Consider the following 25,264-nt stretch of genomic DNA (forward strand, 5'->3'; position numbering starts at 1 on the left):
TATTGCAGCAATCATAATTCTAAACACGGATAAAACCTATCTCCCGGACAATAAAGCAACTCTTGGGAATCCCACCTCACCTCTTCCATCCTGCAGCTCCCGATTCCAGTGCACACTCCAGTCCTCCTCTTTCAGCGATCCTTACCACCTACGCACCCCGCCCCTCTACCTTGCGTATCATTGCTTTTTCCCCCTCTCATTTTTTACAAGCTCGCAGCTACTGCTGATTATTTTCTATTATAAAATAGAAATTACTTGTCGACTTTTGTCAATATGTTTATGCTTTTACTGAATTACGTTTGTAACTGACCTAATTTTCTGAATTTCTCATTCCAGGTTTCGTCTACTGAAGCACAGCCGATCTCGGCGCTCCCTTCCCACAACCTCACTAGCCGTCCACCAACACTACACCAGAAATCACAGAGCAATTCCCTGTTAAGCACATCCATACCAGCCCTACTGAAATGGACATTAGAACGTTTCTAAAAACGTCTAATAACGGCTCTTTCATCTCCTCATAATTCTGCCTTTTTCAGCTTTAACAGCATGATTCTACCTGATGAATATGCTTAAATTATCACGTTATAAACCAAGCAATCTCTCTAATCTAGACGGCTGCAGCGCTCGGTTGCAATCAACATTACACCCGCCACCCGATTTCTGGCAATCGGAGGTCACAATTACATTTCGTAGTCCGTTTAACATTCGGATGCAAAAGTAGCCCACACATTTATGCTTAAAAACGATCCGCTGGATTTCGCCAATAACTACGGCGTTTGCACGTAATTCACCTACAAGTTCCCGTTTCTCTCTCCCTAATATCCCCCAGCTAAACTAGTGACCGGTTTTCTAATATTTGCATTCTCATTGCGGAAGAACCTCCGGCTTAAGCACTTCTATAGAATTCTTAAGCATCAATTTGGAGTGATAGAATTTCAAGCATTAATAAGCTACTTGAATAAATCGACAATCAGTCCCCTTTTATATTCTGGAAGAAAAATATCACGCTAAGCATAAACTGCTCTCCATCTAGAACATCAAACACACATGCGCATTATCCCGCAGGGATGCCTTTTCGTCACTCACCTTTTTCATCTCGCAGCAGCAATCTCCAGAATAGAAGAGAAATGATCTAAATCCGATCTTGGCCGTAACAAACTCTGCCTGAAGGGCGTCGCGCACCAGAGGCGCCGACGGCGCGGTGACGCGAGGCACTTACGACAGAGAATAGTAGATTAATGCACACCAGACTCACGCATTCATACTTTATCAAATAAACTAATCAATTATACAAATAGCGCTCCGCGGCGCGGCAGAATACGAAGTGTCATGAATTGTGGCTGGGCACTACGGACAGCCGCATTGACTTCCTTATTATTTATTTCCTTCCTGTGAAAGTCAATGGTTACAGGTTTTCAGCTTTCTTCAAAATGTTGTCTTTAGCGTTTAACACGGGAGTCACTAACCTCTGAAACTAAGAGCTACTTTCGGGCACCGATTAACGTGGAGGGCTACCAGTTGGATAAACACTTCTCAAATAACAAATTGCTCAATTTACTTATAATTATAATTTAAGTTTTTGGTTATTTTTTAATAATGAATAATATTCATCCAGGTGTAGTCACTGATCATGTTATGATTCTCTCAAAGTTACCAACAATGATTTAACAGGGTAGGAAATACCCCGTAATTAATATATCAACGTGCAACACTATTTTATTTATCTTCGCAAATATTTACATTTTTAAATGATTACTTCTATATTAGAGAAAGCGTACTTGTAAGTGGTGTTATGGTGAGCTATTTTAGAACAGGCCTGTGAGCAACACACGAGAGCCTCGTGAGCTATCTGGTGCCCATCGGTACCATATTTGGTGACTCCTGGTTTAACAGAAATGAAATTCATAAAGGTTCGTAACCATCAGGTAGCGCTTAAAGCATGCGACCTGCTTATGCTTCCTTCCTCAAGCGCTGGAATAGAAGCCATTCATTTATTAGCTATCCAATTTCATCCTCAGTATATCCTTTTTTACACAGATGCTGCCCCCTTCGTGGGGTATATTATCGGGGCCGCCAATGCGCTTCTAACGGGCAATATAGTCAATACATTCTGAAAAAAAAAAAAAAAAAAAAAAAAAAAAAAAAATACTGCTGTACATGTTCCTAGTTGCATAGGAAATCGCTGACTCTCTTTTGCTTTATTTTCAGAAACTGGTATCAGAAGCAGAGCCGCAGCTGACTCCATCTCTCCTTTTAAGATGATAATCTCATAACCACAGCATACACAATTTGCGTCAGCATTCATTTATACATTTTAAGTTACCCCAGAACACCTCATCAGTTTCTCACTGCTCAACACATCCACACATTCCGTTCAATAACATTTTTGGTTTCATAACACCTTAAAGTCATAGGACCATTCAGGCCTCCCACCAGATTCATAATCCAGTCACTCATTCAGAATTGGAGCCACCATCACAGCAGCACACAAGGGCTATCGTAACAACACATACAAACACTAGGAAAGTAGTCTCCCGACGCCTTCAAATCTTATATCTGACTCAGCCACAGCCATCTCAGGGAAGCTCAGAGGACCCTCACCAGCAGACGCAGTAATCCCAGCGGCCAAGGGCATGGGCCTAGTCCAGGGAGAGAATACGACCCAACATACCAGCTTCCCGAGGGCAGAGGAACTACCCAGTCTCCCAAGGGCGCGGGCATGACCCAGCCATCTAGCTTCCTTTCTTCCTTCCAGCTGATTTGCACTCAGCCTTCTCCCCCTTTTCACTCACCTAACTCCAGTAGGAGTTCTCTCCCTGCCCAGGCCCCCTTGTCACCCCCGCCCCCCCCCGGCCGCTGCCACAGAAGTTTTCACTGCCAACAACTTTTCTAACTTCTGTAGGACCCCGCCCCCCCCCATGGCTCTGGCCCCCGCAGGGGCGTTACCCCGAGCTTCGATTCTCGCAGGAATCATCTCACTGCCCTGGCCTTAGCTTTTTATATTATGTCATTCCATAATGACATATAGTATAGCACTATTTATTTTTCTCTCTGTTTGATTTTATTTATATAAATTTATATCTATATGCACCCACGCATATAAATATGAATTTATATATAGTGCTGTCACCCTCACGCTCTGTTCCCGCAGGAACACCCCCAGAGCACCTATACCGCCCGTCACCCTCCAGTAAGAAGTCTTCACCTCCCCCTCATCTTTCCCGACTCCTACTGGAGCAGCTAAATAGCTCACCCAACCCCGAGCTGTGACACGAGTCATGTCACCGACCCTCCCCGGCCCTAGCTTTTATTTATGTTTATTTTTGTTTATTTCTCACACTTATCTTTTATTTTTTTAATTTATTTATATATATGTATATATATATGCACCCACGCATATAAATATATATTTATATATAGTGCTGTCACCCTCAAGCTCTAACTCCCGCGGAGTTAATCCCGAGCACCGGACCCCCGCAGGGGTCATCGCCCAACTGCCATTTCCCCCTTCAGCTGGGGCTTCACCGACCATTCCTTTTCCCGACTCCAGCTGGAGATGGCACATACAGCTCTCTCTCCCGCAGGAGAGCCAAGAGCTTCGACTCTCGCAAGAGTCAGTAAAAACGCCCCCCCAAGGCCCTAGATTACCCCATTATATATTTATATATCTATATGTTTCATATAAATATATAATTATATATAGTGCTGCCACCTCCCAGCTCAATCTCCGCAAGGAGTGTTCCTCGAGCAAATTACTCCTTTGGAGTCCCCGCCCCCCCTGCCCCCCTTCACCCCCCTCTCCAGCCGGAGTCCTTCACTCCCCTTCCCTTGTAATGACTCCAGCAGGATTCCCGCCCACCCCATGGCTCTGACCCCCGCAGGGGTCTCCCCGAGTCTCTACTCCAGCAGGAGTATTCACAGCCCAAGCCAACTCTGCTCGGGTTCCCGCAGGAACCTGTTTCACCCTTTGCTCCAAAGGAGCCCTCTTTACTTTTTCTTTTTCAAATAACTATATCCAGCAGCCGGATATAGCATTTCAAGCCTTTTGGGGAGTTTCTTCGAATACACGGCTGCTGTCCCGAGCTTCATGCATTTGGGGAGCTCTCGAGAACCACCTGATCTCGTACTCCCCTCACATGCTCTATGGACCTGGCGGGAGCCCTGGGCTCAACTATCTCCGAGCTCAGGGTTCTCTCCCGGGACAGCATGCCAAACCTGCTTACAGCTGTCAAGCAATATCTAAGTGTGAACTCTTGAAGTGAAGTTTTTAAACTAATTTCGAGAGGAGCACGTGATATAATTGACAGCAGCTGGCCACCTATCTACACTCATTAGTTAGCCAATCAGATCTATCCTAACCCACTATAAGTAGCCTAGCTAGACATTACTCCCTTATCTTCGTTTTCCGAAGAAACCCCCCATCCACCCCTTTCTCCTCCTTTTCTCCTTTACAAAAAGGGGAGCTCTCGAGAACCACCTGATCTCGTACTCCCCTCACATGCTCTATGGACCTGGCGGGAGCCCTGGGCTCAACTATCTCCGAGCTCAGGGTTCTCTCCCGGGACAGCATGCCAAACCTGCTTACAGCTGTCAAGCAATATCTAAGTGTGAACTCTTGAAAATGGCGTAGGTAAAAAAGACGCACAACCAACAGGAACCAGCCAAAAGTATCTGAGGTGTTCGCTAAAATGACTGAGTACAAGTGAGTGAAAGATTGAAGCAGTCCTCTGACTGCCTGGACCTGCTGTCTCGAGCGCATATGTCTGTGTGTGCGTCTGTGTCTGTGTGTGTCAGAGGTAGTGAGGAAGGAGGGCTGCTCAGAAATGCTACACGCCACTGTGGATGTCAAATCGTTGTCGTTCTAAAATGCCATTTAAAAACATAGACAGTGTAAACAGGGCCTGAGTGTGTACTTTTCACGAGCGGATTTGCAACGGGGGCGGGCGGAGGATCGCGATGCCGGTGTTGTCTATCAGACGAACCCTAATACGTACATAGCAGAGCTTGCAAAACTGTGTGTTTTTTTGTCGACAACACAAACGTTGTCAACATAACTCACTGGAAATCCAAAATGCTTACACACCGGCGACTACATTGAAAGAGGAGAGGATTTAAGCTCTGTCGATGGGTCTCCTGTATCTGCAGTTCAACAAGCACTTCAACAAGCCTGTTTTTTCCCGCTTGGCAAGCCAAGCTGACGAGACATGGGGGCGTGGCAGCATCGACAATTCTGCTTTTTGATTCATTAATCGAAATTAAGCATAAATTTCGATCGATTTCGATTAAAAATCAAAATCGTGACACCCCTAGTATTTACGTATCCAAGACCCTGCAAACTTTCATTATAAACATTTCAGTCTTGTTCACTACAAGTGGCACTGATATACTGCTAAATAAAAATAAATACAGTGAAAGCAGTATAATAAATACAGTATTGCTAGATCTCAAAAATGGATCATTTAAATCAAATTATACATCAGTAGTTTTGCCCTGCCCTAAAACTGCTTAATATTAAAGCAACTATAATGACATAGATTAACCGTTGATATGTAACAGTAAAACTTTCTGTAAAGCATAAATCACATTTATTATGGACTATGCTCAAAGTTGTGCGTCATATGACTAATTAAAGGAGAGTACAGCCATCTGACAAATAATAGCAGATTTCACCAGCATGGACAATGCCACACTTTGTGCTAAACTTTATTGTAGGTATGAAAGGGATGGTACGGCAACAGTGTGATGAAGGTAAGTAAGAGGATAAACAGTGAACAGGTAGGTAGGTTGATCTGGCATCCTCTGATGATGCACTGGAAACTCAGAGTGGGGGTACTGTCTCTGTAATTTTTTGGTAGAGTGATTAGACCCCCGGATTCAACCTTAAAGGGAAGAGAGGATAATAGGATTGGGAATCAAGGAAGTAGAGGGAGGTAAGGTGGGTTCGAGAGAACGAGAAGAGCAGTGCTAGAGGACAGGATTGCCTTAAATAAGTTTTTAGGGAATAGGTGATTGGTTAAGGAGACAAAGTGAGGCGTGGTTCCACTACCGAACCTTTGTTAACAAGTTAACTCCATTATTGTCATATGACTAATCAGAGCAGACTAGATCCATCCGACCGATAAAAGCAGAGTAGTGTCCTATGATCAGGGCTGGAGCAAGCTGAACTGCCGCTCTGAGGACGTGGGTGGTGAGGGAGGTGTCGCGAACATAACTGAGGATAAGGGGGGTGTTGCGGATGCTGCCCTCTCTATACTGTCGCCCTAGGCGGCCGCCTAGGTTGCCTCTATGGTCGCGCCGGCCCTGCCTATGATCAGTCAGAGCAAAGTAGAGCCTTCTAACCAATCAAATCACAGTATTATATGACCAATCAGAGCAGAGTAGAGCCATCTGATCAGCCAGAGCAAAGTAGTATCAAGGAAATGAGGGGAATACAGAGACCAGAAACAGAACCAACAAGACTCTGTGATTAAAGATATGATACTATAATTCAATTGTTTTTGACCTTAAATGGTTGCAATTGTATCGAAGGAGACTCTAAATCAAAACTAACAACATATAAAACATAAAATGGACAGTTTAGTTTCTTTTGGATGTGAAATGGTGAATGATATCAATGGGCAGTGGAAAGATAATGGTGGAGTTTCGCTCAGCTGCTATGGTGCTTAGAGTCTGGAGGTATCTCAGCTGAAGTGCTGACGGCGACTCTGCGATCACCAGAGATGCTTCCTTTAGTGCACGTGATGCATTCATCTCGCCCTCAGCTGCAATCACCTGCACATAGATATAACACAATACACTTCTGTTACTCGCAGCAAATGTCGTGCCGTTAACCACAGTTTGGAGTGTGTTTTGGTGTCTGACCTTGGCTCGGGCTTCTCGAGATGCTTCAGCTTCTGCAGCCATGGCTCTCTGGAGCTGGATAGGCAGTTTAACGTCCTTTATCTCCACTCGCTCAACTTTAATACCCCACACACCAGTAGCCTCATCCAACGCAATCTGTCATCAAGACAATACAAAGGATCTGGGAATGTGATACACCCTTCTCATGGAGCACATCCCTGGGTTGAGTTTTACAGCTGAAGCATCAGCGTAACAGCAGCAAAGACGATGTGTCTGTAATGTGTCTGAAATCAATACAGCCACTGTTTGTATCTACAGCCATTTGTAGTATGTCTGCAACTACACTGGATATATTGTATGCCAAAAGCAGGTTCAAGACCCACTTTACTGCAAAGTTCAGCTCCAACCCTGATTGATTCTAAGACCTGGTTCAGGTGTGTTTGATTAAGATTGGAGCTTAAAGCCCTGGTCCCACTGCAATTTCAGCCATATCTCTAAAATTCTGGAAATCCTAAATGATCCCTATAATTCTAGGCCAAAATCTGTGATCTGTGATCGCACACCATACACCAGCTGATTGGTGGAGACGAGACAGAGTGATGAAGCCAATTATGGTACAGGGATTGTTAGGAACCCCTACTCTTTTTCGAAGGACATCCTGGGATTTTTAATGACCACAAAGAGTGGGGACTTTGCTTTAATGTCTCATCCGAAAGACGGCGCTCACTGAGCAGCTGCAGAGAGCTGGCTGCCAGCAAAGAAACAGCCCTACTATCCAGTGGTGTTTAACTCCAAGCATAATAATACCTGAAGCATCAAATCAAGCTTTTCAGGATCATTTCAGAATACACAACCAGGTGTGTTAAACTCTGTGAGACATTAGGTCCCCAGGAACACAGTTGAACACCTCTGCACTAGGAAATTCAAGGCAAATGTGTTGGAGTTAAGATCTGAAGGAGACTTGCAGACCAGGATCATGACTGGACCTCCCTGTCTTGACAGGTTGGACCTTCATTTGCCTTCAGAATAATATTATTGCCTTGACATGATACTATAGCATCTTGCAATATTCTGCCAGATATAGCCATCACAGATGAGATGAGTACATTGACTGGAATTTAGGTGATGTTAAATTGGTATTTAAGGGCCCAATATTCGGCAAAGATGGTAGGATACCCTGCTGAAAAAAACAGCTTAAACCAGCCTAGGCTGGTTGGCTGGTTTTAGCTGGTTGACCAGGCTGGTTTTAGAGGGGTTTTGGCCATTTCCAGGCTGGTTTCCAGCCATTTCCAGCCTGGTCTTAGCTAAAACCAGCTTGACCAGCCTAGCCAGGCTGGGAGCCCAGCCAAAACCAGCCATGCCCAGCTTAAACCAGGCTGGTCAAGCTGGTTTTAGCTGGTCATTTTACAGCCTGACCAGCTAAGACCCTCTAAAACCAGCCTGGTCAACCAGCTAAAACCAGCCAACCAGCCTAGGCTGGTTTAAGCTGTTTTTTTCAGCAGGGTAGGAGGCTTTCACGTGGTTAATACCAAATTTTGACCCTACCAACAAAAAGTTGCAGAAGAAATTAAGACTCACCAGAACAAGTGATCTTTATCCAATCTTATTCAGATTTGGTGAGGCTGTCTGAATTTGATTTTAAATCCTTAGCTGACTTCCTTTTATTTGTTGTAGTTTATTTATTTATTTTTTTTGTCTGTTCAGAGATGCTGTTTTGCATTATTATTTGAGTTACTGTTGCCTTTTTGTCCACTCAAATCAGTCAGGTTATTCTACTCTGCCCTCTAACATCAACAGAATTTTTGCCCACAGAAGGGGCTCTGCAGTGGTATTGGATTAAACGGTGATTTTGGAAAGGATGGAGTTGCCTGTACCTGCATGCTGTTTGAGATGCCCTCTCTGTCAGACAGTAGCTCGGACAGGTTCTTTGTTCCGAGCACATTTCTCAGGGTGGTCTGAGCCAAAAGTTGTGTGGCCTGATTTGCATTTGACACGTTGGCCACAGAGCAGATTGGGTCAAACACACGGAAGTACACCACACCATCCACATTCACCGTCACGGAGTCCTTCGTCAAAAACTGATGACACATAAACACATACGGACTTATGCTAACTTTTACATTCTTATTCAGATTAACTTTTCTATTTATTATAAACATTTAATAAACAAGATCATGCAAAATCATACAGATTGGCCATAAATTTTTCAAAACATATAGTAGGTTGTAAGATCATTGAAAATTAGATTTAAAATAAGATTAAATGAACAATAAAACAATATTACATAAAAATTAAAAATAAGTTTTTATACATATTGTCTATAATACCTTAAATTAAAGATGAATTATTATGCATACCTCTTGAGCAGGAATATTAAATGTCACAGTTCTCAAGTCCACCTTCATGAACGAATCGGTACATGGCAGCACAAAGAAAATTCCTGGAAAACAAATGTATAACTAATATAGAAATGTACACGAGAATGCTCTTGATTAGTGACTATTTAATTGTACATTTCTTTATTAATTTTGATGCATTTAAAATATACAGTATCTCTATTTATGAATAGAATCCAAAAGTTAAATTGAGTCCAAAAATCTTCAACTGAAAATCTTTGTCATACCTGGTCCTTTTGGTTTTTTGTCCAAAATACGACCTAATCGAAAGATCACGGCCCTTTCATACTCCTGCACAATCTATAATCAAACCATATGTGTGTTGTACTTGCTGTCAGTCATCATTTACACACATAATAATAACAAGATATTGATCTATGACAGGGGTGTCCAAACTCAGTCCTGGAGGGCCGGTGTCCTGCAGATTTTAGCTCCAACTTGCCACAAAACACTGCAAAGGATGTTTCTAGAATGCCTAGTAAGAGCTTGATTAGCTAGCCCAGGTGTGTCTGATTGGGGTTGGAACTAAACTTTGCAGGACACCGGCCCTTCAGGACCGAGTGTGGACACCCCTGATCTATGAGAACTACCATCATGCTAGTGCTTTTCTTACCTTGATGCACATAAATATTGTAATGGGAAGTAAACCAATGGTGATAATAATGGCGATGATGATAATTAACCAGCCAAAGCATCCCATTGAGGGCGGTTTATCATCTAAAAAACATACAGTAAATATTTTTAGGACTTTCCATATATATTACACACATACATGACACCACTACAGTGGTGGCTCAAATCCAGGGAGTTTTTCCAAAGGGGAAATCTGTTTCGCATGGTTAAGGTTATGCGGTATTGCCATCAAGCCCTGGCCATGTGAAACAGTGTTTCTCCATGGGGCTGTCTCCCTCCACTTTAAAAGTGTATGTTGACCATATCGGCCAATCGGTCTGACATGTTAAGGAGAAACCCCCTAGTGGTATGTTTCTTTTGTTGCTCTCTGAAGCTGTGGCCTCCAAGCAGCACCAGGGTTTTAACTTTGGGTCTGTTGATAGTGCTCAAGCGCCTGTAGGAAGCACCTTTCAAACCTTTTGAGGCGTGTCAAGACAGGATGCTGACACTCAGAGCCGTCTTTCTATTGCCAATTTCCTCCCTCAAAAGAGTGGGTGATCTACAGGCCCTGTCAGTGGCAACTTCTAAAGTTGACTATGCCCCTGGAATGGTCTGGGCGTTCTTGTACCCCAGGGTGGGGTATGGACTTAAGGACCCTACTAACATCGTTCAATTAATAAAGTGCTGCAGGCCTTCCATCTGCCTCCTTTCATGTCACAAGACCAGGAAAAGCTTCATTTTGCTTTGCCCAATTAGGGCTCTGGACACCTACAACTACAGTGCTGCCCTGTGGTGTAGATCAGAAAAGTTGTTCACTCTATGTGGAAACTCTCATTGTGGTTCCCCTGCATCCAAGTAAACTTTGATCAGGTGGATAGTAGATGCTATCTCACTTGGATACAAAAGGTCCCATCACCACAGGTATGGCAGCTTGCAAAGCCATATTATCTGCAAGATCCTTGCCGATGTGTCCACCTCAGTAGGAAGGTCTACCCCTCACACCTTCATCCAGTTTCATCAACTGGTTTTAGATCCTTTTCCAAAACTTTTGTGCCTTGAAATGGACATGTCACCAGGGCACTTGTCAGTTGTGTTCCCAAAGCTTTTGAGTTCTGATGCAGCGTTGAGTTCCCTGAAGGGGAACGTCTCCGGTTATGACCGTAACCATGGTTCTCCGAAGGGAACAAGACGCTGCGTCTCGTTGCCATACTCTCTGCATGCCTGGATGCTTGTTTCACAAATTGAAGACAAGCCCAGGATTTATAAAGCTTCCTGGTATGACGTCACGGATTGCCGCAACATGACGTGATTACACGTGCTTCAGGACTTCGACAAACAGGAAGTGTTCCCATAGTGTCGTAATTCTGACGTGTCGTTTTGTTCTCTTTGGGGAACCATGGATTTTGGTGGTAACCTGAGACGATCTCTGTTTAACTTGAAAAGGCATCTTTGGATTTTCTTTGGATGTAAGCCACTGTACTGTTCAGGTCTACAGCATGTTAAGCCATTTTGTTTTTCAAATGTTTTTAAAATCGTGGGCTGATCAGTAGCTTTGATGTTGAGGGTGCTTTCCTGCTGGAGATACTGTTGCTGTAAAAAAACTAAATAAAATAGTCGTAAAAAAACATTTTAGTGGTTTTAAAATTTTGACTTTGCCAAACGGTAACCTGCTTAAAAATCCAGCTTAAACCAGCCTAAGATGGTTGGCTGGTTTTAGCTGGTCAACCAGCCTGGTTTTTGAGGGGTTTTGGCCATTTCCAGGCTGGTTTCCAGCCTGTTCTTAGCTGGTCAGGCTGGTAGATGACCAGCTAAAACCAGCTTGACCAGCCTAGCCAGGCTGGGAGCCCAGCCAAAACCAGCTTAAACCAGGCTGGTCAAGTTGATTTTAGCTGGTCATTTTCCAGCCTGACCAGCTAAGACCAGGCTGGAAATGGCTGGAAACCAGCCTGGAAATGGCCAAAACCCCTCAAAAACCAGGCTGGTTGACCAGCTAAAACCAGCCAACCAGCTTGGGCTGGTTTAAGCTGGATTTTTCAGCAGGGTAAACCTTGAAACCGATTATTGTCCCATCCATAGTTAGCAAATCCTTAAGCAACAACAACAGTACCACCATTGTACATTGTTGTCGCTAAAAACATACATGAACATGTCGTAATTTTTAAAGACTGTTTTCAGATGTTTACAAAGACCCGACAATGGTAGCGTTTTCAGATTTACAAGGTTTTTCATTTTTGGTTGAAAACAGCCCCTGAATGTGATTGAACACTGAACACAAGTTATTTTACTTTAATTAAAAGTTAAACATTTGCAAATACCTTTTATATATATATATATATATATATATATATATATACCAAGAAGATTATAGCGGTGAGAAAACTACAGTTAACCAATAGGCATATGTTTGCACAAGTTCTAAAATTTATGTTGAAAGATTAGGTTAATAAAATTACACGACTTAAAAAATTATAAAGTATATTTTAACTCCTAGACAGATATAAAAGTATAGTGTTTCAAATCACTATAATCTTCAATGTTAAGCTGCTTTGACACAATCTACATTGTAAAAGCGCTATAGAAATAAAGGTGAATTGAATAAAGTAGATCTGTGTATCTGATGTTTTAGTTTATCGTAAACGCTTTATTTGCACCACACACTGACATTACAGGGATATTACATTTCTTTTAAACCCTGGATTGCATGTCAGATAAACATATCAAATACCCCGAGACACTCCTACTGACTCACGCACTCGGCATCACGCTGCAACAGTTATGCATTGTTGACAGTAACACTGTCACCATGGGGAATTACTATTATACAATAAATCCAAATGCATAGATACACAGTCGATATGTAATATGATTAGCGCTTATGATGTTTAACAGAGGAAGGACATTTTCACAGTATTTCCTATAATACTTTTGTTTTTTGTAAAAGGTCGTATTTGTTCTAGTTTGGCTGGAATAATGCTTAGTTAACCTAATTAAGCCTTTAAATGTCGCTTTAAGCTGAATGCGAATGTCTTGAAACATTACAAGAAGACTATTATGCACTGTCATCATGCCAAAGATGAAATAAATTAGTTAAAAATTAGTTATTAAAACTGTTGTTTAGAAATGTGTTGGAAAAATGTCGGCTAAATAGCATTCGGGGGATATTTTAAAAAAAAATTACACGCCTAATAATTTAGACTTTATATCTATTGTTTTAATTTAAAATAAAGGTTAATAAATAATAGAAATAACTGAATATTTTTGGTAAAAAAAACTTCACAAATAAATTTAAGATGGCATACCTTGTATAATCGGTCTGTTGCTCACTGTATCGCGGTCTTGAACCCTGATGACGGTGGTCATGTTGAAGAGCAACACGGGTGTTATATGTGCTGTTATGGCAGACAGCAGCAGGTAACAGAAGCTGTTAATGTGCGCTCGCTGTCCCATGAGGAGAGGAAACCCCCGCCTGACTCCAGCAATATCACGTGTCAGAGTGGAAATAAATCTGCTTGCGTTTTATTTGTTCAGGGTTCTCTGCAAGGGTGTAGATTGTTCTTCAGAGCAAGTCTCACATATATGATCTCTACTGAGATACAAAAACAACTGTACTGTAAAGAAATAATATATACATTTGCATAGGGTGACACGGTGGCTCAGTGGTTAGCACTGTCACCTCACAGCAAGAAGGTTGCTGGTTTGAGTCCCGGCTGGGTCAGTTGGCATTTGTGTTTGCATGTTCTCCCCGTGTTGGCATGGGTTTCCTCCGGGTGCTCCGGTTTCCACCACAGTCTAAATACATGTGCTATAGGGGAATTGAATAAACTAAATTAACCATAGTTTATCTGTGTGAATGAGTATGTATGGATGTTTCCCAGTACTGTGCTGCAGCTGGAAGGGCATCCGCTGTGTAAAACATATGCTGGATAAGTTGGCGGTTCATTCCGCTGTAGCGACCCCTGATGAATAAAGAGACTAAGCCGAAGGAATGAAAATATATCAATTAATGAACGTTAGCAAATTATATATATATTTGCAATCTGACAAGCTACAATTGTTTAGCATTATAAAAATCATATCAAATGCACAGCGAAGAAATTGGCCCACTGCACCAAACAAGCCAGGGTCTTCAATGTGTCTTAATCCTCTTGCTATGGAGGCTTGTAGGGAGAAATAAGCCTGTTGAGATTCCCCTCTCAGGAATGGGCAGAGCAGCAGCACTGCTTTTTTTCCCTGGACCTCCCTGGTTGATGCCACGTGAAGGTATGCAGGAATGCCTAGACAAAAGGGCAAGGCTCCAGGGCAGGTGGTTTCAAGACAGCTCCGCTCCACCGTTGTTAGACTGCCTGGATCAGGGGTCACCAATCTCGGTCCTGGAGGGCCGGTGTCCCTGCAGCTCCAACTTGCCTCAACACACCTGGGTGTTTCAAGTATACCTAGTAAAAATCTAAAAAAGCTAAAATCTACAGGACACCGGCCCTCCAGGAACAAGTTTGGTGACCCCTGGCCAGAATCATCCATTTGTGGGATGGATCTCTTTCGTATTTAGCCCCAATCCCAATTCTATTTTTGTACCCCTACCCCTTCCCTTTTACCTTAACCCTTACAACCGAGGGTTAAGGGGAAGGGCTTCAAAATTAACCCGTAAGATTGGGACAGCACCTGCACACGTCGTCGCAATCTCTTGCTTTATATGAGATCAGACGATGGTGACTGCTGTAGTCATTACAGTAGTGCTTTTTTTGGTATTTATCTTCAGATAATCACTGAAGGCGTATTTTATGTTATCATAACAATCTAATGTGGCAATAAGCTCATAACTGTACTGTGCATTTACACAGTGGCCATATTCATCAATGTAAACACACCAAAACAACATCAACATTAAAGCAGACACTGTAAAAAGCTCATTCTCAGCAACTAGACTTTTCTGACAGGGTATTTGAGTGTCAGAATGTTGTGGGACTGCTGTACAGGAGTTTTTATTATGGATTATAGATCGCGAAATTTAGAGTTTTTTTTTTTTTTTAAAGCATGATGTTAAAACACAAACGCGGTCATGAATACATTAAAACGTACTTGTTTGTCGTAAATAATTCATAATAATGACCAAAAAAAAAAAAATTGTGGATCTCCTGACTTTCGGGTTCAGCAATACTGCCGTTGTGGCTGGAGTATTCTGGGAAATTTTCCTACCCCTTGGTTTTGAGTGTGGTCCTGAAAAATCTTTGTTCGAAGAGCTATTCACCCCTTCCCCTTAGCCCTACGCCTTCAAGCTATAGAGAATTGAGACAACCCTACCTCTTAGCGTAAACGCGCAAAATAAGAGGTGGCCTTAGTCCCATGCAAGAGATGACGTTTTCATTCATTCATTTTCCTTCGGCTTAGACTCTATCATGCCATGATATTGCAGCCCAAAACATCACTGATCCACCCCCATGCTTCACTCTGGGCATTCAACAGTCTGGGTGGTACGCTTCTCCGGGGCTTCTCCACACCGTAACTCTCTCAGATGTGGGAAAGACATTGAAGGTGGACTCATCAGAAAACAATACACATTTCACATTGTCCACAGGCCAAGATTTTGGCTGCTGGCACCAAAATTCTTATTTGGCATTGGCACGAGTGACCAAAGGTTTGGCTATAGCAGCCTGGCCATGTATATTGTCCCTATGGAGCTTTCAACACACAATTCAAACGAAGTCATTTATCACAGTGGCTAAATTGCCATGAGGCGCTGCAATACAAGGAGTGTAATTTATATAGCGTCAAAAACATTGTGTCCATTATGGTAAATTTGTCACACACACTGCTGTTCAGCTTTCACAGTTGTTCAGACATGTACTTTATAACAAAACCTTAATAAAAGACAACTAGACTTACACAGTATTCAACAACACACTATACAACTATCTATACAACACACCATACAGTAAATGCAGTATACAAGTTGACTACTATTCTGCTGAATTCAAGATGATTTTCTTTCTTGTATAGAAAACGATTCTTAATTTAAGATATTTGAAGTAGAAACAAGACAAAAACTGTATAAGCACGGAAAAATAGTATTATTATTTGACTCTATTCTCCTGTAGTGTCCTGCCTTGATTATTATTTCTCACATATAAAATATTCAAGCTGCACTCATTGTGCATATCATTTAAAAGATTCAGTAAAAGACACATGTAAACAAAAACACAGTATGGAAACTTAAAAAATAACAAGTCAGAAAGGCTATAAAAACTGATATGGACTCAATGATCAAACTGCTTCATCATGAACTTGCGACTGACTTCATAAGCCAGAAAGAGAGCTCCATTAGCAGGAAACGTGCGGATCATAGTAGGAGTCAAACCTGAATACAGAGGCGCCACTCCTGCAGATACAAAGGAAAACACTGGAGTTAAGAACCGGTGGGGTTTGGGGGATTCCTATACAATTTGTCAGCCGTTTTAAAAACACTACACCTATTTTTGAATAAGGCTTATTTTACGTCTCCTAGAGTTAAACATTTGGCTTTTAGCTTAGCTTAGCATAATGAATTGAATCATATTTGACACTTAGCATTTTGTTACAAAAAGATAACCAATTTTTTGATAACCCTACTTTTAGAGGGCACCTTGAAACCCTGGAGACATAAGAGATCTGCTCACTTTCCATCAGATAACACAACTGATTTAGGCCCTGTTTACACTAATATGTTTTAATTTTAAAATGCACTATTTTGCTCAGGTTATGCCTTCTGTCCACACTACCCTAGTGTTTTCAACCACTGAAAACAGAGTAAACGCTGAAGAAGCCATTTTTGTTTTTAAAATACTGGTGATCTGTGTCAGGCCCCATTTACACTAATACGTTTTAGTTTTAAAACGACGTTTAAGAATGAATACGATCCACGTCCAGACTGGCGTTTCACCAAGCGTTTCTGAACAACTCTCCATCCACACTACCGCTGAAATCGCACATCACGTGACCTAGGGCTGCATGATATTGGAAAAAATTGACATTGCAATATTTTTTTTCTGCGGTATATATATATATATATATATATATATATATATATATATATATATATATATATATACACAGTTGAAGTCAGAATTATTAGCCCCCTTTTGATTTTTATTTTCTTTTTTAAATATTTCCCAAATTATTTTTAACAGAGCAATGAAATTTTCACGGTATGTCTAATAATATTTTTTCTTCTGGAGAAAGTCTTATTTGTTTTAGTTCGGCTAGAATAAAAGCAGTTATTAATTTTTTAAAAGCCATTTTTGGGACAAAATTATTAGCCCCTTTAAGCTATTTTTTTTTTATATAATTTACAGAGCAAACCATCATTATACATTACTTTGCCTAATTACCCTGACCTGCCTAGTTAACCTAATTAACCAAGTTAAGCCTTTAAATGTCATTTTAAGCTGTATAGAAGTGTCTTGAAAAATATCAAGTAAAATATTATTTACTGTCATTATGACAAAGATAAAATAAATCAGTTATTAGAAATAAGTTTTTAAAACTTTTATGCTTAGAAATGTGCTGAAACAATCTTCCCTCCATTAAACAGAAATTTGGGAAAAAAATAAACGGGGTGCTAATAATTCAGGGGGGCTAATAATTCTGACTTCAACTGTATATATATATATATATATATATATATATATATATATATATATATATATATATATATATATATATATATATATATAATTGCAATATTTATATATATATATATAGTTAAGATTTACTTTTGCACACATTACATGCAGTATCACTGTTTTATCTGCTGCACCACTGACTGTAAAATTCTTCCACAAAGAAGTGACGGGAAGCTATGCTAAGGTTAACCAGCTTAGCATATATATTGCTGTCTGCAAATGACAGTAATTTAAACGTACCATAAAACTCCTATAAGAGCATACAATTCGACACAACTACACAAGCATCGTTTTAACCTTTATAACTGAACGTTACCGTTACTCTGTCATAAGTCTATTGTCTTAATTACCGCGCTAACAGAGTTAACTTGCGTAAACAGAGAGCAACAGATTGCAGACGTCAATAATGCAGCGTAATGGAAAAATATACAGATCAAACTCCGCTTTAAGTACGCTACAAGTTTATAAACTGCCTCTGGAACCCAGTTCAGATACAAAAATAGTAATGCAGTAAAGTATTTTTCGCTCTGCCAAGCCTTCTCTGTTGCTGTGTGGAGCAGCAGCCTGCGTCAGTCACCTTTTACCCCGGCCCCACCTCGCCCCCCGACTCCTGAATGTCTCACTCACTCACTCATGCGGGCATGCACTGCGGTCTCATGAGGAAACGCAGCTTTTTGATATGTTTTTCTTGTTCCCGAATACAAATAATTTTTCAAGTATTTGTTCGAAATAAGTATTGGTAAAAACGCGCTTTTCGGGTTAGGCTCCACCCATAATATATATATAATTTTATTTTATTTTTTTTGGTTTGCATCGCACCTCCTGCGATGTGACTATTGCGGATGCGCACATCGCGATTTCGATGCTGAAACTATGTATCGTGCAGCCCTAACGTGACCTTACACACACATTCTAGCATGCGATGCAGCGTATGTGGACGTCTGAGCTCAAGGCAGTCATCTACCCAGATGAGAGCTGTGCACGTCGGACTGTTCATCAAGGATCTACCCCTGGATCTTATCTCACTATATTTGATAAACGTGATATTTAAATCACCTTGTTGTTTATATCTAACAACATATTCCCTGACTTCGCTCTTCTGAATCTATTACATGTTCTCAGGGAACGTGTTTTGGCGCAAAGATAAGTTAAAATATTAAACAATGTAACCACGTACACTGATTCTGCACATTTGACTGATTGCTTGCCTTTATTTCCTATAATGTATAAACTTATTGTACGTTATACTTTAATAATGGCCATTATTGTTTATTAAAATTGATATTCAGCAAAAGAGAGGGTATGTTTTGAATTTTCAATGAAAATGAAAGGAGGCAGTTATAGGCTCCGTTTTGTTATGCAAAATTGCCCACCTGCTTCCATTAAAGACTAATGAAAATCTGATATTGCTTTTACGTAAATTCAGGTTCAAGGTGGTAGATGCTGCATTTAAACAGCGGGCGGTAGCCACATCACTAGTAGACCCCCATCTCTGCATTAATTTCATTTTTTACATTACTCTTTTTTTTCTAGTTTTCTGTTAAAACTTTAGACATTTAAATTAACATCTCCATAACTACATCAAAATATTCAAAAATGCTAATTTGTCCCTGCATTTTTTTAACATAGGTTCTCTTGACATTTTTGTACATTATTATTTTGTGCACATTTTTTACATTATTTAGAATTACAATACAATATTTTGGTGCCGTTTTTAAATATATAACATCTAAATCTAATAATAATCATGATCTAATAATAATAAATAAAATAATCATATCCCAGAACCATTCAGAAGGCAGAAAGAACCGTATAATTCTAAATTGCTTATATCTTTATTGCATTTTATTGTCACTGTCTGTTAAGATCAATCACTTATGGTTTCAAGGGAGACGGCATGATTCCTGGGTGCCTCAGATCTTGAAATCAAAACTCTCACCTTCGTTTCGTAAAATCCCCATAAGAGTCTTGATGAAACCTTCCTGTTTCCCTGCTAGAGACAGAACCTGAATGCGAGATTTCACACAGTCTATAGGATACACAACCAACCAGAGACACGCACCGCCAAAACCCCCACTGAACATCAGCGGCACGACACCTGTAGAAACACACACACACACACAGTCATAAACATTTCCTCTTTTTTTGAGTAGAAAACAAAAAGATAAACCGCTTTCAGATAAGCCTTATTAAAAATCTCCACCACCGAGAACCTATTTAGCAGGCCTTATAAACTTCGAAAGTCCAGACCTTGGGAATTTGTTGAGGATCGCAAATACAATTTGAATTAAAAATCATAATAAGGCAAACAGGTGAGATATCCGAGAAAGCCAGACGAAAAGGGACAGCAGTATGCATTACAGGGGTATATTCACCACATAGTAAGCAACCGATTAGAAAATAATTCAATCAAAATGGAAGCTAGGTTAGCCTAGCCTACGCTAACCATTCAACAGCTTAGTTCATGCACAGCAGGAGAGGTGACATTTAAAAATAATCTAATAATAACTAATTAAACCGTGACTTCACTTTTTTTAGCCAAAAAGCCCGATAGACTAATGTTGTGCAATGAAATATAGCGTTACCAACCAACGAGGAAACACGCATGGACAGAGCTTCTACATAACGTTAGTTCATTCATAGAAAGAACAGCCAGAAACAGGAAACTGATGGATTTGTGCTGAACATTAGCATCATTGACCTAGTACCTATAACTGTCAGTATGTTTGTGTGCTCTATTATGTTGTGTGTGTGTTTCTATTCTAATTTGCAGTTAAGTGGAAGAAATAAATAAGTTGAAACACAAATCAAAGTATTAATAGCAGAAGTGAACAGACTTTCCCTATCAGCAAATATTAATCCAACACCAAATATAAAAGCAGACACCAACCCGCTATAACATCGTCACCAATGTATAAATCTTCAAAAGACGGACGAAAACATCAGTGATTTGTAGCTCTGACATGGGCATGAGGCTTATAAATGACTGAAAAGCAGCTGCGGGTGAAGTATATTGATCGCAAGTGCTCAGATTGTGATCATATCTCGGTTTTGTTCTGTTGATATGTATTTTTAAATATTCTTAGCTTGAAACGGATGGAAATATGATTGCTATTAGTGTGACTACTATGGCAAAGGCTTAAACGGAGCAGTGCTCATAATATCGAGCGAAAAAAAAAACAAAAAAAAGGGAAAAGACCACTGTGAAACATAACTTTAAGCTTTGTATTTTTGTAGGACACACAGTTTAGATCTGTTTAGGGTAAGAGGTGTGTGAGTTACTGGCGTCTATGTCTGTGTCAGGAATATCGAAACAAAACTAACTTAACTCCGCTCCTTTAGCACCCCTAACAGAGCTTGATCCACGCTGGCATATTTCCTCTTGGGTTATTGGTTTTGAAAAGGGCAAAAATTTCACCATCCTGTCCAAACTTTTAGGATACCGGTTATCAGATTTGCACAATCCATATGCACAACGCTTTGGCCTGTATCCCCAGCTCGAAAGCTTGACAGAGCTCCTGGCGTAGGTACAGTTGCTAAGCCACGATTGGTGGGTTGTGGTTTTTGGGTGTGGCTTAATGAAGGGTCAAGTGCATGGATAGTTTATTGCTGAGGACACCAAATATGGTAAGACCATCGCAATGATCATCATGATATTAAAATCTGTATGATAATATCTAGATAATAATATCTGCATAAAATGCAAATAAAAGCACAGGCCAAGAGGAAGACTATGCAAAAATTGTATGCTAATTGATACTCTGATTAATCCATCAAGGTATGTTATTTAAAGGTATGTTATAACAAGAGCAAGTAAACGATGGCAGAATTGAATTGTTGTGTAAATTATCCCTTAAGGATGAGTACATGATAAATGAATGGTGATTTGTGAAGTGCTGTTGATGTGGACTGACCGATGTGCTCTTTGTCTGTGGCCATGTGGTGGGCAAATATGGAGCGGCTGAGTTCATAACCTCCAAAGAAACAGAAATATCCAGGCAGCTCTCGGACAATAGTGGTGGTGAAGCCCTGATAGAAACCCAAAGGACCGTTTGTCCGCAACACATTTCTCACAACAGACCACACCGTGCTGGAACAGAGAGATGGAAGTGGAAATGAAGCAGTCAGTCAAGTTTACATTGTTTTGTAATTAGTTTTCCACTTTATTGAAAATATATTAATATACAGTTAGGTCCATGAATATTTGGACATCGACACAATTCTAACATCCATGGCTCTATACACCAACACAATACATTTTAATGAAACAAACAAGATGTGCTTTAACTGCAGACTGTCAGCTTTAATTTGAGGGATGCAAATCTGGTGAACGCTGTGAGAATTACAACAGTTTGCATATGTTCCTCCCACTTGTCAAGGGACCAAACATAATTGGACAGATTAATAATCAGGAATCAAACTTTCACTTTTTATTACGTGGTTGCAAATCATTTACAGGCTGAAGTCTGGAGCACATAGACATCACCCAGACGCTGGGTTTCATTCCTGGTGGTGCTCTGCCAGGCTTCTACAGCAGGGGTCACCAAACCTGTTCCTGGAGGGTCTGTGTCTTGCAGATCTTAGCTCCAACCCTAATCAAACACACCTGAACAGCTAATCAATGTCTTATATGCATACTTGAAACAGTCAGGCAGGTGTGTTGAAGCAAGTTGGAGTTAAACCCTGCAGGGACACTGGCCCTAAAGGACCGAGATTGGTGACCCCTGCTCTACAGCAACTGTCTTCAGTTCCCGCTTGTTCTTAGGACATATTCTCTTCAGCTTTGTCTTCAGCAAGTGAAATGCAAGCTCAATGGGATTCAAGTCAGGTGATTGATCTGGCAATTGCATAACATTCCACTTTTTTCCTTTCAAAAACTCTTTGGTTGCTTTTGCAGTATGCTTTGGGCCATTCTCCATCTGCACTGTGAAGCGCCGTCCAATGAGTTCTGAAGCATGTCGCTTAATATGAGCAGAAAATATGGCCGGAAACACTTCAGAATCCATACTGCTTTTGTCAGCAGTCACATCATCAATAAATACAAGAGAAACAGTTCCATTGACAGCCATTCATGCCTACGCCATGAAACTGCCACCACCATGCTTCACTGCTTGGGATTATGAGCAGTTTCGTTCTCTTCCCATCTCTCTGGTACAAGTTGATCCTGGTCTCATCTGTCCATAGGATGTTGTTCCAGCACTGTGAAGGCTTTTTTAGAACTTTAATCTGGCCTTCCTGATTTTGAGGCTCACCATTGGTTTACATCTTGTGAAAACTCTGTATTCATTCTGGTGAAGTCTTCTCTTGATTGACTTTGACACACAATAGCTGCGTCCCAAATCGCATACTTATGCACTTTTCTACGCCATTTTGTAGTATAAATAGTGTAAGTAGTGTGTTCACACTGAAAACTCTAAAAATAATAAGTGCACTTTAATTACCCGGATGATGCACTCATTCAGCCGCTAAAAAGAAGTGTGGAATGATAGACACTACACGCACTCAACGACCGCATGTTTGCTTACGTAGCGGAAGGGGCGGAGCTATCAGACGCACATGTTGAATAACTTTATTTATTTTGGATGGTGAAAGCAAAATTCTCCTACTACAGTGATTTTAGCGCCTCCCGATGGTGAATGCGGCAATACTCACGGCAGATATTATCTGATAATTCGGTCGTTTATTTCACCGATTTGGCGACCGTCAAACATCATCAGGGAAACGGCTTGAATTTTCGCTTAGTAAAAACACATTAGTGTGCCATTTGGGACGACACTACATACATATACTATCCTGTTGAGTGTGTAAGTGCATAAGTACATAGTGCATGAGTGCATAGTGTGCCATTTAGGACGCAGCTATACACCTGTTCTTGATCTGGCCAACCAGGTAAAGAATTCCTTGGCCATCCACCACTGTTGTTTTCTGTGGTAATTCTTTCTTTTTAAGAAAGTTCCAAACAGTTGTTTTAGCCATGCCTAATGTTTTTGCTCTCTCTGTGTTGGGTTTGTTTTGTTTATTCAGCCTTATGACTGATACTGAAAGCTCTTTGGATCTCATCATGAAAGCTGACAGTAACAGATTCCAAATGCAAATAGCACACTTAGGATGCTTTCACACTAGTACTTTTGGTCCACACCTGGGTTCGTTTGACGTCATAGTACGGTACGTTTAGCTAGTGTGAACGTGTCTTCTGAACTCGGGTGCGCACCCGTGAACCGTACCCGAGTCCACCTGAAAGAGGTGGTCTGGGATACGGTTCATGCGAACTCTGTTACGGTTCGGATGTGAATTCAATCGTACCAAATCACGGAAGTGAACCGCCAACTGTATTATCATTTTCATAACGTTCGTTCGTGTTTGTGTGTGTGTGTGTGTGTCACGTTTCGTACCTTGGTGACACGCGCGGGACTAAGCCAGAGCAAACACAGTGATACACAGTGATGTCTGCTTGTCTCCTCCAAAAACAGCTTCTGCAGACGCTGTGTGATGTTCTGAATGTTCATAATATTTTTGCGACAGATGGATGTGAGTCGCTTCCTGTATATGCGAAACCAAAAGCTTCAGTAAAAGCTGAATGACCGCGATGTGCGGAAGTCTTTCCATTTCGGCGCTTGCTTGCGTGGCCGTCCCCTAGCAACGGCCGTAAACAAAACAGCAGTTCGATGACGCAAGCGTACCGGGGTTCAGAAGGAAAAAAGACAGTGTGAACACAAACCAACCGAGGAGGTGGCAGGGGGAGACAATCGAACTTGGGTACGGTCCAGGCAAATGAACCAAGTGTGAAAGCACCCTTAAAATGAACTCTGGACCTTTTATCTGCTTATTGTAATTGGGAGAACGAGGACATAACACACACCTGGCCATGGACGAGCTTAGAAGCCAATTGTCTAATTACTTTTGGACCCTTAACAAGTAGGAGGCACATATGCAAACTGTTGTAAAGCTGTGGTCACACTAGAGTTTGAGCTTGCAAAATTCTGTAGTACGGCGCTATGAAAAGGGGCGGGATTAAACAAGATGATAAGACATTTAAAAAAGTAAACGATTGGTCCATAATCCTAAATTTCTGTCCAGAGAGGTCATGTTTTAATGCTCGATTGGTCTCACGCAGTCAAGTAATGGGATTTCGCAGGTCAGAGTTTACCAAGCTTGAACTTTGCAACGCAGCGAACTGAGCAACTTGTTGCACGAGCTCACATTTCCACATTTGCCTGCATATGAATGGAAGTCTATGGGGAGAAAAGTCCAGTGTGACCACAGCTTAACTCCTACACTGTTCACCTGATTTGGATGTAAATACCCTCAAATTAAATTAATTATTTAATTTCAAATGCATTGTGTTGGTATATAGAGCCACAAATATTAGAATTGTCTCGATGTCCCAATATTTATGGACCTAACTGTATGTGGATGGATTATAATAGCTTTCTAAACCTACCAGTAGGTGCAGAAGGCCCCTACTGATAGCGCTAATCCAATCGAGTGATAACATTAGAATCGGCTGTAAACTCAAGGGGAGATGTAAAATGATCCTACTTTCAAAAAAAAAAAAATAATGAAAATAGTTGAGTGTTCCTTGTACATATCTTCAAAACTGAACATAAATTTACAACAGGCTCATGTTTTTTATTGACTACCAAACTGTCCTCAGTCCAAACTGACCTTTTTTGTCCGCTGGCGATCTTGCCGGATGCCTCCATTTCATGCATGGCCTGCAGTCGACATTTGACCAGTTCAGTGGGACACAAAGCCAGAGAG

General features: G+C 41.0%; 2 protein-coding genes across 8 annotated transcripts in view; both read right to left on the reverse strand.

The window, feature by feature from the left end:
- Positions 1-5,654: 5,654 nt before the first annotated feature.
- stoml3a (stomatin (EPB72)-like 3a) lies at positions 5,655-13,773 on the reverse strand. Of its 2 annotated transcripts, NM_001098750.1 has the most exon segments (7): positions 6,557-6,771; positions 6,862-6,996; positions 8,715-8,918; positions 9,198-9,280; positions 9,464-9,536; positions 9,850-9,953; positions 13,148-13,268. In NM_001098750.1, coding segments are annotated over 7 exon segments (855 nt in total). In that variant the 5' UTR covers positions 13,209-13,268; the 3' UTR covers positions 6,557-6,576.
- An 80-nt stretch (positions 13,774-13,853) lies between these two features.
- slc25a15a (solute carrier family 25 member 15a) overlaps positions 13,854-25,264 on the reverse strand; it is a 31,253-nt gene continuing 19,842 nt past the window's right edge. For 4 of the 6 annotated variants that reach the window (XM_073923299.1, XM_073923298.1, XM_068213602.2 and 1 more), the window contains 4 exons: positions 25,169-25,264; positions 21,418-21,593; positions 19,443-19,601; positions 15,591-16,221 (listed from right to left, as the gene is read on the reverse strand). The exon at positions 25,169-25,264 is cut by the window's right edge and continues 45 nt beyond it. In XM_073923299.1, coding sequence (XP_073779400.1) covers positions 16,100-16,221; positions 19,443-19,601; positions 21,418-21,593; positions 25,169-25,264 — 553 coding nt within the window. In that variant the 3' untranslated portion in view covers positions 15,591-16,099. 6 annotated transcript variants of the gene reach the window in all.

The sequence above is a fragment of the Danio rerio genome, chromosome 15 (genome assembly GCF_049306965.1).
Source record: "Danio rerio strain Tuebingen ecotype United States chromosome 15, GRCz12tu, whole genome shotgun sequence".
Classification (NCBI taxonomy): domain Eukaryota; kingdom Metazoa; phylum Chordata; class Actinopteri; order Cypriniformes; family Danionidae; genus Danio; species Danio rerio.

What these genes read in the sequence shown, in the direction of transcription:
- stoml3a (XM_068213578.2), bottom strand. Translation starts at nt 13,295, where the DNA reads ATGGGACAGCGAGCGCACATTAACAGCTTCTGTTACCTGCTGCTGTCT. An exon ending in TTAATATTCCTGCTCAAGAG is followed by an intron (nt 8,919 to 9,197) that starts GTATGCATAATA and finishes ATGTGTCATCAG; the next exon opens with TTTTTGACGAAGGACTCCGT. An exon ending in CTCGAGAAGCCCGAGCCAAG is followed by an intron (nt 6,772 to 6,861) that starts GTCAGACACCAA and finishes ATCTATGTGCAG; the next exon opens with GTGATTGCAGCTGAGGGCGA.